This window comes from Magnolia sinica, chromosome 14 (assembly GCF_029962835.1).
Source record: "Magnolia sinica isolate HGM2019 chromosome 14, MsV1, whole genome shotgun sequence".
NCBI lineage: Eukaryota > Viridiplantae > Streptophyta > Magnoliopsida > Magnoliales > Magnoliaceae > Magnolia > Magnolia sinica.
The window spans coordinates 79644755-79661883 of NC_080586.1; the positions used below are offsets into that span (position 1 = coordinate 79644755).

The 17129-nt window shown below is 40.6% G+C and overlaps 1 protein-coding gene across 1 annotated transcript; it reads right to left on the minus strand.

Annotated features, from left to right (window-relative positions):
* Nucleotides 1-2155: 2155 nt before the first annotated feature.
* On the minus strand, nucleotides 2156-5157 carry LOC131225044 (receptor-like protein EIX2). The gene is made up of 2 exons (XM_058220469.1): nucleotides 4734-5157; nucleotides 2156-4680 (listed from the first exon to the last, which is right to left on the minus strand). The coding sequence occupies exons 1-2, from the start codon at nucleotides 5155-5157 to the stop codon at nucleotides 2156-2158; spliced, it is 2949 nt and encodes a 982-aa protein (XP_058076452.1).
* Between the last annotated feature and the right edge of the window lie 11972 nt (nucleotides 5158-17129).

The following is a 17129-nucleotide window of genomic DNA, read 5'->3' on the forward strand; positions in this document are numbered from 1 at the left end:
TTTGCGGCTTTCACAATTTTTGTGTCAAAAAAGTAAACCATCAAATCAAGTATCAGGAAAATTGCTGTAAATACCCGAGGAAGTAATTATTACTCATTTACATGGTATTTATTGGGAATTAAAAAAATAAAAATAAATCGAACAACCCCTTAACCAAATGAACCCTAAAAATACTATATGGGAGCTGATCTTCCACCGTACGTATGGTTCATATGAAGGGTTCCCACCTAAAGAACCCAATGGATTTACATATGATATGCAACATGCTACATGGTGGCCCCACAGCTAGTGTGGACCATTCCCGACCTACACTTAGCAAACATTAACTCAAATTAAACCTTCTAAATTTGTGGAATTGCCTGTCTTTTGGGGGGTGCCTTCCCCCTACTCAGGTCAGTCTAATGAACGAAGTGGATGGGATTCTCTCAAAAGTCTTTAAGTGGGGCCAGCATAGATTGCTTCATGCATCCTATGTGCCTGTTGTCCTCTCCATGGACTTTGCTCGAGCCCTTATTCATTGGTTATAAAATTTGCTAACCTTGATTTTTTATTTTTTATTTTTACTCACTTGATTTATTCACACTTTATATTAATCTTTTAAATGTGGTCCCACAAAACGTGCAGAAAATTGCATTTGGATGATGGAGAAAATGTCTTAAAATTGATAGTTTTGGTTTCACGCATGCCTTGGGTTTTAGTTAGAACTGTGAAGTTAGTAGGCTCATTTTTGGGTCACTTGAGTTTTTTCGCACAAACTATTTTAAATGATTGACTTACACATCACACACGTCTTGTGTTGGTATTGTTGATATCATTTCCTCTTCAAATTCATTCTTTGATGTAGATCGAGCGGGTCGCGAACCCATTTCTTGACCCAAATGGACCAAAAGAAGCCCGAATGGCAGCGGACACAGTCCATCAAATCTAGACCCGGTCTTACATGGGCCATGATGTAACTAGGCCTAAGGTGCATCCGGATTGAAGGAATTCATTCCGGATTGAGAAAAATTCTCATTCGAAATGCTAACCATAAATTAGCCTGACCATGGGGCCCATCTTAATTTATATATTCTACATCCACATTTTGCCTCGTTTTAGGGAGATCCTAAAAATGAGACATCCAAATGTTAGGTAGACAATACCATAGTAAACAGTGGCAATTGACCATTAAAAACCTCTTGTGGGCTAGAAAAAGTTTTGAATAAGTTGGTATTTATTTATTTTCCCTTTCATTTAGGTTTTTATGACCTTATCAATAGGTTAGATGGCAAATAAACATTACAAAAACATTACCCCTAGGAAGTTTTTTTATGGTGGGGCGTTCAATCACTATTGTTTCCTATAGTATGGCCCACATGAGATTTGGATATGCTTCGTTTTTGTTCTCCTGCCCTAAAACGATCTAGTGAAATATAGACGGACAATGTGGGTGTAGAATACATACATACATCAAGGTGGGCTCCACACTATGGGCCACACTGTCTTAGGTGAGGCCAGGTAATGCAGGGGCATTTTCACACCGGGCTCAAGTGGGGTCACTTGTGGGATGCAGGGGCACACTCGGGGTGGGTGCGGCCTACGGAGGAGGTTTCGTGTTCGAGACTCCTCACCGGGGGTGATTAATGTGCATTTCACACCAGGCTTGAGTGGGGTAGCCCGTGAGATGCAGGGACACAATCATGGTGGACGGCCCATGTGATTTGGGGCCCACGTAGGGGGTTCGGCCGAGGTCCTAACTCATGCGATGTGGGGCCTGGGCTATGAGATAAAGGGATTAATTCGCCATACTCTAACAGTTCGAGCTTTTAGAGCAAGTGGTTAATTGTCCTGCATCACTAGGGCTGCAGCTAGTACGCTTCCTCCTGCAAAAGGCTTTTGCAGGCAATCAGTGTTAGTTTCTCTTATAGGTGTGGCCCAATTGATAATTGGAGCAGTTGGTACGGATAAAGTCAGAATATTTATTATTATTATTATTATTTTTTACAGAAAATTAAGAACACATCACCTATAAATTTATTAATACTTAAATTATTTCGTACATTAAGCTTTCTATTACAACTCTTAATTAAAAGTACTAAAAAAGCAACTGTGAAGAGATCTGCATTACAACATTATTCATTACACATGATCTGGATGTCCATCGGACTTTTTCAATCTAACATCCTGTAAATCTACAATAACTAAAAAGTCTATCTTTCATCTGATCAAAGAAGCGGTAATAGGCAATTCTCCAAGACTTTTTGAGCATTAAAATACCACAGAATGCCCAAAATCCAACTGCAAATCCTGGTACCAGCGCAGCGTAAAACCAACGGATTTCATACTCTTCCTCATCTTTTTCTACATCACCACTGACAGGCATTTGACCTTGAGACATCTCATCACTGCCACACTTTTCTGTAAGAGGAGGTCCACAGAGTTTATTGTTGCCGATATAAATAGATGGATCTTCAAGTGTCTGGAGTTGATTTCCCATTGGAATTCTTCCCGAAGAGTTGTTATACGACAAGTTCAAGTGACTTAGAAAAGTTAAATTTGACATGCTCAGAGGAATTGAACTCGAAAGCTGATTTTCAGAGAAATCAAGAGACTCTAGCAATGCCAATTTACCAATCTTGTCTGAAATCTTTCCGGTTAAATGATTTCCAGATAAGTTTAAAACAGGCAATCTCAAAAGTCCTGTGAGTCCTTCGGGGATCTCTCCAGATAAGTTATTTCTTGAAAGGTTCATGCATGTAACCAACGAAACTGTTCTTGTGTATTCAAGCATTTGCCCCTTCACTGACACAAGCAAGTTTTCCTTGTAATACGAAGATCCCAACCCTCCATACGAAAGAACCTGGTTTATCTTCTGCTCATTCTTCATGGCCATGAGATTTTCAAAACTTTGGGGAATTGAACCAGATAAGCAATTTTGTGCCACATCAAGGACCTGAAGAGAAGTTATGTTAAATAGTTGCGGTGGGATGTTGCCAGTAAACATATTTGATGGTAAACTCAGAATTCTTAAAGATGGAAAGCTTTCGCCAATCCAAGTGGGAATAGGACCTGAGAAATTGTTGTGTCCAAGGTCGAGAGTCTCCAGACTAGTACATTTCTTCAAAGATGAAGTGACTTCTCCCGATAGGTTATTGCCGTCTAGGTGCATTGTTTGGAGTTGATGTAATAGACCCAAAGATGTGGGTATTCCTCCCAATAACCTGTTCTTGCTCAAATCAAGTGCCTCAAGTGCTATGTAATTACCCAAATCGAATGGAATGATACCACCTATATTGTTTTGGGAAAGGTCAAGGACAGTCAAGGAATTCATTCCTTCGACACAATTTGGTGGGATTGGACCAGAAAATTGATTGTTGGAGAGATCAAGTACTCTGGCTCCATTCAATATGCAGGGTATAGGACCACTGAAATTATTCGAACTCAGAACAACGTAGGCTTGAGGCAGCATTATTAAAGGGTTAGGCAATTGGCCAAAAATCTGGTTATTTGAAAGGCCCAGCACAGAAAGTTGGGGTGTTAAATCCCAAAACCAGGTAGGGATGATGCCAGAGATGGCTGTATTAGAGAGATCCAACGCATGTACTAATTTTTGTGTTCGTAGCCAGAGAGGAAATTGAGGACCTAAATGACATGATCCTAAGTAAATAAGGGAGAGCTGAAATGGAGGGGCCCAATCAGAGTGTGTATCAAAAACCAAAGAATTGTAAGACAAATCCAAGGACGTTAACTGCTTGAGGTTTTCAAAAACACTTTCAGACACCTTTCCTGTCGAGGAGTTGGAAGAGAGGTCAAGCAAAGACAAGTTAGAAAGTTGTCCTAAAGTTGTTGGGATTGTCCCATTGAACTGATTCCCACTGAGAATTAACCTTTGTAAGGAAGACAATCCTCCAAGAGCTGCAGGTATATTCCCATTCAACTGATTCCATGAGAGATCTAGTTCTTCTAAGGAAGACAATCCTCCAAGACGAGCTGCAGGGATTGGGCCTGTCAGCATGCAATCAATGAGAGTAAGGCGTTTAAGATTTTTGAGCTCATGTAACCAATCAGGAATTGCTGCATGCATTTTGTATCCATACAAAAACAGGCACTCTAAATTGATAAGCTTAGTTATGGCTCTTGGAATGCTACCTGTTATATTCTCGCCAAATGATAAATAAAGATCCACCAGTGAGGTAATATTCCCAATAGAGTTGGGGATTCCTCCATGCAGCTGACTGAAAGATAGATAAAGTATCTTCAGCTTCCTCCAGCTGCCTTCAAGGAACTCTGACAAATCAACCCTCAGGTTATCATCAGTTGATCCCAACCACAACTCTTCCAAGTTATGAAGTTGTGTAATTTGATAAGGTATCTGACCATGAAACTTGTTGAGTGAGAGACTTAAAGACACCAGGCTACCAATATTAGCTATCCAGTTTGGAATGGTAGAGTTGAAGTCGTTAAAACGGAGATCAAGGACACGGAGATGTGTGAAATTAACAGAAGGAAGAGTTGGAGAAATATATGAAAGACGACATTTCCATAGGTACAACTCAACAAGGGAAGGAGACATGTTCATTACGTTCACCCAATCATGGCTTGCCATGGAAAGGTTCACATAAGACATGTCGAGGTACTTGAGAGAACGCAGGCTTGCCAACCACCAAAGTAGTTTTTGGCACTCAAAGAACGTGAAGAAAGCTTCAGGGAAATGAGTTTAGTGAGGTTTCCAAGCTGATGAGGGATTCTCCCACTGAACCCTGCATCTGACAAGTTCAAATGCCTCAACTCCTTCATTGAACCCAGGAAATCTGGAATTGGTGCGCCATTAAAAGCATTATAACTCAAGTCCAACAACTGAAGATGCTTCAGTTGAACCAGAGCTGGATCAATTCTGCCACCTAGCCTGTAGTAAGTAGAATGGAGGTCGAGTTTAAGAACAAACCCAGTTATGTTGTGGCAGGTAATTCCTCTCCATTTGCAGCAGTCAGAGGCATCATCATCCCATGAAGAGAGAAGATTGAAGGAATCGTTGAGAGACTTCCGGATGGTGGTGAGAGCTTTTCTCTCATAATCGAAGCAACCACTCACCTTCCAATATCCTCCCCAATATATTAATACATTTAAAAGAAAGAGAGAAATAAGAAAGCTCCTCTGCTGAGAATAACAACTCTCCATTCCTTCTCTCTGCTCTAGAAAAAGGAAAGGAAAGGAAAGGAAAATTGCTTCTTTGCTGATTTCTCTCTCCGCTCTCCTTAATTTATAAGATCTGAATCACCACTATTTTCTCTCAACGCTGATCAAACAATCCTAACCATCCACTTAAAATGGTTGAAGAGTCACCACCGGTAGCGGATTGGATCAGACCCGCCTCACCTAAGACGGTGCGGCGTTTACCATGGAGCCCACCTCGATGTATTTATTCTGTGTCCATGCCATCCATCTGTTTTTCCGAATCATTGTAGGGCATGATCCCAAAAATGAAGAAGATATAAATTTCAAGTGGACCGTTCTCTAGGAACGGTACTGATTGAACGCACTACTATTAAAAACTTCTTACGGTGTACATTAATGTTTCCGTAGGGTTTGGATGAGCTTGGATGAAGGGTAAAAAAACAAATATAAGCTAGATCCAAAAATTTTGTGACCCTTTATGGTCAATCACCACTGTTTCCGATGGTACCGTCCACGTGATAATTGGATCTACTTCATTTTTAGGATCATGGACTCGAAAGAAGGATGGACAGCATAGATAATAATAGATACATCAAGGTGGGCGCTATGGTAAGGGCCGCACGGTCTTGGTGAGGCCCCGGTCTCACCGGAAACGGATTGGCTACTCGGCCTGACACCCGCCAATGGCTGATGGTCGGTGCTCTGTGGACCCCACTATGATGTATCTATTTCATCCATGTCGTTGCTTTTACAGATCATTTTACGGAATGAGACCAAAAGTGAGGTATATACCAATCTTAAGTGGACCACATTAAAAGCAACAGTGTTGAATGAGTGTCGACCATTAAAAAACATTTCGGGACCATAAAAGTTTTGGATCAAGCTGATTTTAGTTTCTTCCCTTGATCTGGGCCTGTATGACCTAACCAACATATTGGATGTCAAATAACAGTACAGTGGGCCTTAGGAGGATTTTAATGGTGGATATCCAATCACTATTGTTTTCATGTGGTGTGGTCCACCTGAGATTTATATCTTCTCTTTTCTTTTTGGATGAGCCATAAAATGATCTGTAAAAATGGATGAACGGAATGGATGAAACACATACATCATGGTGGGGCCCACAGAGCACTGACCATCAGCCAAGGGGCTGATGTCAGGGGGAGTAGCCAGTCCGTTTCCAGTCTCACCTAATCCATTCCGTCGCCACATTTTTAAAATGGTGGTCGACTATGACTGGAGTGTAGCTCCTACGCTGCATATCAACGAAGCAGTACCTACGATCTATTGTAGCTCTTGACAATGCAAGTCTTGTAGGACTTCAAGGCCATTGATCAAGTAGGCTCAAATCAAGCTCGTCAGTAAATCTTGGGCCACATGCTTCCTGGGACAGTGATCTTAATAGATACACTAACGCAGGCGAGGGCTTGTTGTGGTCGAGCACTTTCTTCCTCGTGGGACAACTATCGGAAAAGAAGAAGGTAGAAATAATTATACTAAATTTGGAATAAATTACTTGATTGATAATTGTCTAACATTTATGTCGGTGTTACACCATTAATATAGAAAAAAATTGAAATTTGTAATTACTAAAATTAATAAAATTCTAACTTTAATAAAAATACTAACTATAATAAAACTCTTCTAAAGCCTAATTTTTAAAATTAAAAATTCTAAATAAACTTTTGTTAGAAGAGTTCTAGCATACTTACAAGTTATTTCCAAAAAAGAAGAAAATTTAAAATTCTAAAAGTATAAAATATTTAAAAAATTCGGAATTATTAAAAATATTATTATTTTTTCTTAAAATTTTATTTTTGAGCTGAAAGTGTGTGTTTTCTGACGAAATGGACAGACGCAACCCACTTCTTGGGTCGGTTTACCTCGGATGACCCGTTTCAATAAAGATTGATAGGTTATGCGCCTCGTAAAGATATCCATATCAAAAGTTATGGCCAATTTACAGTTCACCTTCTTTCGGTCCAACCATGCTAGAAATGTATTTGTGCCATGTTCTACATCAGACCCCTTAGGAAAAATTTGTCCTCAAGTTATTCAACAAAAACTTTGCTCTTAGTACTCAAATAATTTCTGCCACCAATGTCTTTCAGCCTCTTCCTTATACTTTGCATTAGGCTCTTAAGCTAACAATATATGTACTCATGCTTTCCTTGAATTGACTAGTATGGATCGGTTCCTTTACTTGTGCCTATAAAATCTCGCATTCTTTTTGATAATGTGGGCAATTAGGTAGACTTAACTCTAAGACAAGATCAATATGGTTTTGTATATATCTAATGAGAAGCAATTTATTAGGGAGTTCATCGAGCACAATTGTCTTGAACTCCTGCAACACTGGTTTTAAATCATATGGGATGTTCACAGGCTCTATACGTTTTTCATTTTCAACTAATGAATCTAAATCTCCCGTCTCCTTAGATTGTTTTACGAAATCTTATTCGGTTATGAGAAACTATCCCTCCACTTTAATTAGAAGTCTTGGGTTGGTTTTCTGTTCTCATAAGGACGAGGATAGTTTTTCTACTATCTTTAATAAATATAAATATATTATCCTGGCTTCTACGTGCAACATTAACATTATATTGCCATGATCAACCAAATAACATGCGACAACCTTTCATGTCGACCATGTCAAAGTACTTGATTCTTATAATTTTTATTAATTGAAAACGAGATAGTGCATTGTTTAGTTACCCATATTTTATTAACCTCCTTGATCCATCTAATCGTGTACGGAGATGGGTGTCTTTTTATTTTTAGTTATAACTTTTCCACCATTGTTTTTGACACGAGATTCTCATTACTGCTGACGTTAATGATCACATTATAGACTTTTTGGTGTACAATACACCTCATTCGAAAGATGTCGTGCTACTGTAAATTTATCTATACCTTTGGCATATACAATGGCTTTCTCATGATCAAAGTACTGACCTGCGATTCACCATCATCGGTTGATGCTCTGTGAAAATCGGGGTTATGTCATACAGAGACCATGGGTGGTTGAGCATCGCCTTGGGCTCGGAGCAGAATTAGCGCATCCGCAATATAGTCGAGGGTTGCCGGTAGCTCCTGTATGATCAACTGACTCTCCCGGTGGAAAGCTTACATTCTTTCCAAAAGATAAAAAATCCTTGGATCACCGTCCATAGGATTTTGGTCCATACCTTCGTTGATTGCCATCGGTCTGAGAGGAGACATCACTTTGATATCAATTGACGCAGGGGAGGGAGTGTAGAGGTTTATCACTATCTTCCTCAAGGAGATGACTACTCCAAATCCATGGATGAGATAACTACTCTGAATCAACGGAGCTTCTTTGGACTCCTCACAGAGATATATACCTCGAATCCACAAGGAAAAGAAGAAAGTAGAAATAATTCTAGATAATTTGGAACAAATTGCTTGAATGATAATTATCTGACATGTATGTCTCTGTTACACCATTAATAGAGAAACAAAACCAAAATTCGTAATTACCAAAAATAGCAAAATTCTAACTATAATAAAAATTTTAATTCTAATAAAACTCTTCTAAAGCCTAATTTTTAAAAATAAAAATTCTAAATAAACTTTTGCTAAAAGAGTCCTAGCATGCTTACAAGTTATTTTTAAAAAAGAAGAAAATCTAAACCTCTAAAAATAATAAAATATTAAAAAAATCAAAATTACTAAAAATAGTAATTTTTTCTTAAAATTCCATTTTTGATCTGAAAGTACGTGTTTTCTGATGAAATGGATAGATGCAACCCACATAGTGGGTCGGTTCACCTCAAATGGCCCGTTTCAGTAAAGATTAATAGGTTATGCACCCCGTAACAATACTCAGATCAAAAGTTATGACCAATTTACAGTTCACCTTCTTTCCTTCTTTTGGTCTAACCATGCTATGAATGTATCTACTCTCGCGTCCATAGTACGAAAAGGACCCACAGTCACGGATCCATCGACCTCATTGGAGGATCCACAAAGCCGCAGTGCAGATTAGAACCACCTTGATGGCATTTTGTATATCTACTCCATCCATTCGTTTTTCCAGAAAATTTTAGACGATTTGTCAAATTTTAAGTATATCCAAATCTTAAGTGGACCACACCACAAGAAACAGTGATGCTTGAACAATCACCATAAAAAACTTCCCCAGACTATTTTAAGCAGATTGGTAAAGTCATCCAACCCATTGATAAGGCTAAAAAGAAATGAATGAAATAAAAATATAAAAAATTAGATTAATCCAAAACTTTTGTAGCCTACAAGAAGTTTTTAGTGGTTATTTACCATTTTTTCGAGCGGTGTGGTAGTCCACTGTAGATTCAGATCAAATAATTTTTTTGATCACGTCCATGAATGAACAGAGAAAATGGATGGACAGTCTAGATATATATATATATATATATATATATATATATATATATATATATATATATATATATATATATATATATATATATATAAAATCATTAAGGCGGCCCCACATAGTAAGGGTAACACCAACTAACAACTAATCCTCTCCCCTGATAAACATTGAAGTGCTTACTATCGGTAGCAGACTGCGTCCAACCTTGGTCGGACCTTTAAACATCTGACCAGATCTGTGTGAGCGTCCACTGTGATGTATCTGTTTATCTACATCATCCATCTCTTCCAAGATCATGCAAAGCTGAATATGCAGGTGAGTCAGTTTCTGGACTCCAACAGCCCAATCCCTCCCTCTACAGTCTTTGTCTTTCTACCGCAGGAGATTATCGACTTCACATTTCAGGCTGGTTATTGCATTTCGGAAGGACTAGATATCCCTTTCTGGCATTTAACCCCCTTAGGTGAATTTTCTGTGAAATCTGCATGGAATATTTGTAGGCTTATCTGTCCAGGTAAGGACTGGTCGAAATGGGTCTGGCATGCGAAACTGCCCCCCAGAATTTCTCTTTTTGTCTGCAAGGCGTTGCACAACATGGTCCCAGTGGATTGCGCTGTCCAAGCTCGGGGTATCCACCTAGCATCTAGGTGCGTGTGCTGCAGTTCCCCGGCTGCTCAGTCCCCCTCAATGGAGTCCCTGAACCATCTGTTCATTGACAGTCTGCTGGCGCAGACAGTTTGGGTAAAGCTGGGCATCGGTCCGGATTGGATCGGATTGGGTATAACTCGACCCGATCCGAAGTCTCAATGGCCTGATCCGATCTTGATCCGATCCGGGACCGAGTCCGAGTCACCTGACTCGGACCGATCCGATGCATGGTTGACCTGACTCAAACCGAGTCCAACTCGGTCAGTGAAACCGAGTCGGATCAGGTTCGGTAAGATTTAGATCATATGAATTTAATCCAACTGTTTCATGTGGTGTGGTCTACTTTAACCTTTAATATACCGCCTTTTTGTGCTCAAGGCCTAAAATGATATGTCAAAAATGGATGAACGGCTTAGATAAAACATATACATCAAGGTGGGCCCCACATTGCTCTGAAAGAACTCTCCGTTACCGTATGTATATTTTTACTGAACATGTGTTGATGTGCCCTACACGAAAGTCTAGTGAGTACTTTTCATGCAAGTTACTCGCTGTAACGACGTTCGTAAGTTCTGTGGGTCTGATCATGGGGTATGTGTTATATCCAAACTGTCCATCCTTTTGGCGAGCTCGTCATAAGGCTTGAGACGAAAAATAAGACAGATTTAACTATCTAGTGGACCACACGAAATGTTTAACGGTGAAAATCATTCTCTGCTGCTATTTGTGGTGTGGTCCAGATGATCTTTGGATATTATTCATTTTTTGGATAATACTCTCCAATGATCTCTAAAAATATATGAACGGTGTAGATATAATAAATACATCACTGTGGGGCACATATAACTTTGATCTCCTTTGAACCGTTCGTACACCTCGGAGCTCGAGGAGCGTCAGTCTCGTCTTCGCACGAGACGCGGATTGCGTCCTACCCCCGCCTGTCTCTAGCCATGAACGCACGGTTCTATGGGCTAGCCCACTATGATGTATCGGTTTATCCATGCTGTGCATCTCTCCTCTCGAATCATTTTAAGGCCTGTGCATAAAAACGAGACAGATCCAACGCTCAAGTGGACCACACCAAATAATAAGCTTGGTTGTATTAAATGCCCAAAGCATTAAATGACAGTTGCATTAAATACAACAGTCATATATGGTTTGGTCCACTTGAGCGTTGGATCTGCCTCATTTTGGTTCTTATACTTTAAAATGATCGGAGAGTATGGATGCACAACATGGATAAAATGATACATTACAGTGGGCACGCCTTAAGAACTACCCGTTCGTGGCTAGAGACAGGCGGGGGCAGGACGCAAACTGCTCCCTTCGCACACCACGTGCCTAGCCAGCTACAACTAGCCTAGGCTAGGCAGTAGCTGGTGTCAGTGGTGTGTGGTACTGTCATTGGCGCCTCTGACGGAAATGGATCGGCTACTCCCTGAGTCCATGTGTTCGGTGATCTGTGGGCCTCACCATGATATATGTATTTCATCAATGCCGTTCATCCATTTTTACAGATCATTTTAAGGCTTGATACAAAATATTAGAGGGATAAAAATCTCAGGTGGACCACACCACAGGAAAACAATAATGATTGGATATCATCCATTAAAATCCTCCTACGGCTCCGGATCGGGTCGGATCTAATCGGATCGGATCCATTTGGATCGGGTTTCGGATCGGATCAGTCCTGATTGACGACAACTCGATTCCGATCTGAAAATCATTCGATTCTGAAATACCTAACTCAATCTGCATCGATCCAAACCGTCAGTTCGGTTAGGATCAGGTTTGATCAGGTCATATCTATCAGATCAGATTTGTTTGGCCCGACTCAAGTTTAGGCATCATTTGGTAGTTTGTTTGATATCAACGTGATGGCGGCGACCTCCATTGAAGCTAGATTAGAGCAGTGGTGGAGTGCAGCCTCATCTAGGGCGAGGAAATCTGTCGTCCAGATGCTGTCTCCGTGCTTGATCATCTAGGAGCTCTGGAAATCCCGTAATGCTGCGGTATTTGAGGGGAGACCTGTATCAGTTTCTACTGTGTCAGCCAAAGTGAAATGGTGGATCAAATACATTCAGCGCCCCGACAGGAAGCTTGCTGGTCAAGACCCTCTCTGCCATACCCTTTAAGGGGCCGGCGTTTCGTCAGCGTGTAAGAGTCCCCTCTGTTTGCCTAAGATCGTTAAATGGGCCAAGCCAATGAATGGCTGGGTTAAAGTAAATGTTGATGGATCCGCTAGAGGGAATCTAGGGAAATTAGGAGGCGGAGGAATCTGTAGGGGAGATACGGGTAAATTTCTATTTGCCTTTTCTTCAGGCTATGGTGAGGGTTTGAACACCAACGTAGAACTATGAGCCATTCACGATGGTTTATCCCATTGTCTTCCCAGAGGTTTATCCAATGTTGTTGTAGAATCAGATTCGAGACTGGTTATTAATGTGCTAAATAGGGACTCCCAGCCAGGCTGGAAATAGAACTACTAGCTCAATAGAATCAAAAGGCTCGAGCTTAGGGGGCAGGTTCTTTTTGTGCGTATTTACAGGGAAGGAAACTCTCCCGCCGATGCTATGGCCCGCTTGGAAAGTGACACCCAATCCTTCTCCTTCTATGATCGTTTCTTTGAGCTTCCCCCACAGGTCAGAGAGCTTTCCTTCCTGGATAAAGTTAGGTTGGGTCCCACTGGGGAAGCATAAGGCTCCCTTCCTTTTTGTTTATATTTTGTGTAGTTTTTGTCTTTTGCCATGATAGGCTCCCTCGGCTTTTTAGGTCTGACGCAGCCCACCACACACACACACACACACACACACACACACACACACACACACATATATATATATATATATATATATATATATATATATATATTGTTTGATGATATATTGAAATCGAATCCTTTTGAAAAAAAAAAAGAAGCTATGGGTTTAAAATTTGAGTAAGATCTGACATTGGCCCACACCAATTAGTAAGCTTGGTTGCATTAAATATTCATTAAATTGACAAATCATTAAATGCAAGTTCCATTAAACGACATAAGTCATCTAATGGTGTGGGATACTAAGGTGGATGCGGATTGCGTCCTACGCCTGCCTGGACGGTAATCCGTCTGGGCAGGGCTCTGTGGGGTCCACCATGTTGTAAGTGTTTTATCCATTCCGTATCCAGTTTTTATAAGACCATTTTAAAATGTGATCCAAAATATAAGGCATTTTAACATCTTAAGTGGACCACAAACTGGATATTGAACATCCCCCATTAAAAACTTCTTGGGAGCTGGAGAAGTTTTGGATCAAGCTGATATTTGTGTTTTCACTTAATCTACGTCTACATGACCTTATGAATAGGTTGGATGGTAAAAAAACATCACAGCGGCCCTTAGAAATATTTCAACGGCGGGTGTCATTATCACTACACCTTCCTTTTGTGTGATCCACTGGAGCCGTGGACCTGCCTCCTTTTTATTATTGTAACTTAAAATGATCTAAGAAAAATGATTAACGGAGTGGATAAAAAACTTACATCACGGTGGGCCCTACAGAGCCTTGCCCGGACGGGGCGTAGGACGCAATCCGCGTCCTACTAAAGTATTTAATTGCAAGTTACTGTCCGGAGGTAGCGGAATAGCTGGTGTACCACACACCACCGATCTAGATGATGTGGGTACGTGCAGTGACAATACAAGCGCCGACGCACCCGGTTGCACGGACGGTTCAAAGGAGATTAAAGTTACATGTGACCCACAATTATGTATTTATTATATCCATACGGTTCATCCATTCGTAGGGATCATTTTAGATCTTGATTCCAAAAATGAGTCATATTCAAAACTCAAATGTACCACACAACAAATAACAGTGGGACAATGATTCTCACTGTTAAAAGAATTGTAGGGCCACCATAACGTTTATTTTCCATCTATTTGTGAGGTCACACGGACCTGAATGAAGAGTAAAAACAAATATCATGTTGATTCAAAATTTATATGATCCTCAAAAGAATTTGAATGGTTGACGTTTAATCCTCACTGCATTTTACGGTGTGGTCCAACACTTGATATTTGGAACCGTATTATTTTTAGGATCAGGCCTCAGGCTAGCCAAGTGGCCGGACGGTTGGATATAACTCATACCTCATGATGGGACCCACATAAATTAGTGATGTCAGCACATCAGCCAAGTAGGTGGTGTGTGGTACACCAGGCCACTCATACCTCAAGATGGGACCACAGACCTTAATGACGTCAACACACCAGCCAGGTCGGTGGTGTGTGGCACACCAGCAATCCGCTTCCCTCGAGAAGAGGACATGCATGGTCTCCCTGCGCCTTTGTCTAAACAAGTGTTGCCATGGCTTCTTGATTCAAACCGTTGACCTAATGGCCTGTTTGGGAAATTGGATTTGTAATCCCCTGAATTCCGAACCCCCAGGATTGGGAACCCCTTAGATTTGAAATCCTCCCACCTTGCTTGGCACCCCGGAGCCTGTATCAACTTTAATCCAAAAGTACTTATCCATGATATATTTACAGGGACTTGAATTTAAATACTAAATCAACTTTAATATCTCTAATTGGTGAGATATGTAATTTTTGATGCAATGGTTGTGAAAAGCCCTCAGAACTATATGCTTTGCTTGAAAATGATGAAATTCCAAGTCTCGGATGGGCCACAAGCACAAGATCACGTTTGAGTGACAAACCAATAATTTTAAATTGTTGATTTACATGGACAATGTTTGGACGGTGCTGGACAATATTTGGACGGTGTTGATTTACATGGACAATGTTTGGACGGTGCTAATCATCATTAGTGGGCTATGTGCATAATAGAATGATAGTGTATAGTGACACATATGTTACATCTATAACTATTAAAATAATTTTAGTTGTAATCCAAGCTCTCACCGGGGATTGCAAATTACTTTATACTGAAACCCCTTCAAATCCCCTCCAATCTAAGCTCTCACCCTGCCAAACGACCCCTAAAATGCGCATCTACCTAATTAGTGGACAGGATTGATTTTTATTTAAGGTGATCTTCATGGTAGGGCCCACTGTATCCACAGTACATGCAAGCTGGCGTCAAAGATTTGTGGGGCCCACCATGATGTATGTGTTTTCTCCGCCCTGTACATCCAGTTTTTAAAGGTAAGGCATCAATCATTCATCACAGTGGGGGATACATAACTTTGACACCAGCAAACTTGTGGGCATTGGGGTGATAGGGTATCATCAAACGGATCAATCATTACCCATCGATTGTCCTTGCATCCAGTCCGTCCATCCCTGTCGATAGTTAATTTTTGGGTAAGGAGATGCAAATCTTAAGTGAACTCTTGTACAAGAATAAGTGGTAATTAACCATTAAAAACTTAATGGGGCTACAAAAGTTTTAGATCAAGCTGATATTTGTGTAGATTTTTCATCCAAGTCTTTATGACCTTAACAGGAAGTTGGATGGAAAATAAACATTCCAGTGGACCCCATGAAGCTTTTTATGGTGGGGATTCAATCAGGATTATTTTTTGTGGTGTGGTTCACTTGAGATTTGGATCTACTTCATTCCCTAAAATGAGTTTTCAATATGGATGGGCAGACACATTCACGGTGGGCCCCACAATAGTAATTGAAACCATTTAAAAGCTATCTGCGGTCCACCGTATTGGACTTGAAACTGACAGGATCCCACGTGATGCAGGACAAAGAATTCTGTAACCATGCTCCTTGGCAGACACGCTAATCTTGGAAATGAGCTGATTTAACAGACAAACATGAGCTGCAGACAATTCAGTGAGTAAGGATTCCAAGTCATGGGAGAAAAACAATCCCATTTACGAAGAATCAGCGCCAGTGTGGAAATTTCTATAATAATGAGCGGCCTGTATTACGTTCACGTTATGAGGAAAATTCAGTCCATAGAAATGGTTGACCCAATTGTCAATAAGTCACCACTATTTTTTCAATAATGGTGGCTATGTAACACAAGGTTTTTAAGTCTAATGGTGCATGTAGTCGGTGTCAATAGCGGACACGGCTTATGTCGGTAGATCTCTGAATGTGGACTCACAGTCACAGTAATGTATGTTTCTTATATCCGTGCTGTCCATGTATAGAGAAATCATTTTAGGGTGTTAAGCCTAAAAACACAGCAGATTCAAATATCAGGTGAACCACACCACAAGAAACAGTGGTGATTGACCATTAAAAACTTCCTAGGATTGCAAAAGTTTTAGATCAAGCTGATATTTGTGTGCATGGTCCTTTCATCCACGTCTTTGTGACCTTATCTACTGATTGGATGGAAAATAAATATTCCAGTGGACCCAAGAAGTTTTTAATGGTGGGCGATTCAATTACCACTGTTTCCTGTGGCGTGGTCCACTTGAGATTTTGATTTTCTGTATTTTTGGGATCCTACCTTAAAATGATATGGAGAAACAGATAAATGGCGTAGATATAAGAGGTAGACCCATGATATGGGATCCACGCGGTTAGCCCGAAGAGACTCGAGCACACTGTGGTGGATGTCTTCTATCCACGCGGTCTATCCTTTCGCCATACCCTTCAAAGGGTCCACACCTATGTTTATGACTCATCTAACTTCTTCATAAAGTGACACTGATCCGAAGGGAAAACAGAAATACCAGCTTATCCGAAACTTCCGTGGGTGCACATAGGCCTGCCACCATGAAAGTCGGTGGTGTTGGGTGATCACGCAATCCGCCTCCATGAAAAACTTGAAAACAATGAAGGCACGTAGATTAACGGTCACAGATGGATTCACCACCTCTACATATGAGGTGAGATCTAATAGATATACCTCCACATGGAAGTGGGAGCATTTTGGTCCTTAAAAAATAGATTTAGGTAATCTTTTAAAGAGTTTGGATCCCTTGGTGGCCGATCTTGATGTATATGTCTTATATCAACGCCATTCATCCGCATCTC

Excerpts from the sequence above, each read along its gene's own strand:
- LOC131225044 (XM_058220469.1), bottom strand. The coding sequence starts at position 5,157 with ATGGAGAGTTGTTATTCTCAGCAGAGGAGCTTTCTTATTTCTCTCTTT. Across the intron at positions 4,681-4,733 it reads CTTGTCAGATGCAGGGTTCA|CTTTCTTCACGTTCTTTGAG; the intron begins GTGGGAGAATCC and ends ATTTCCCTGAAG.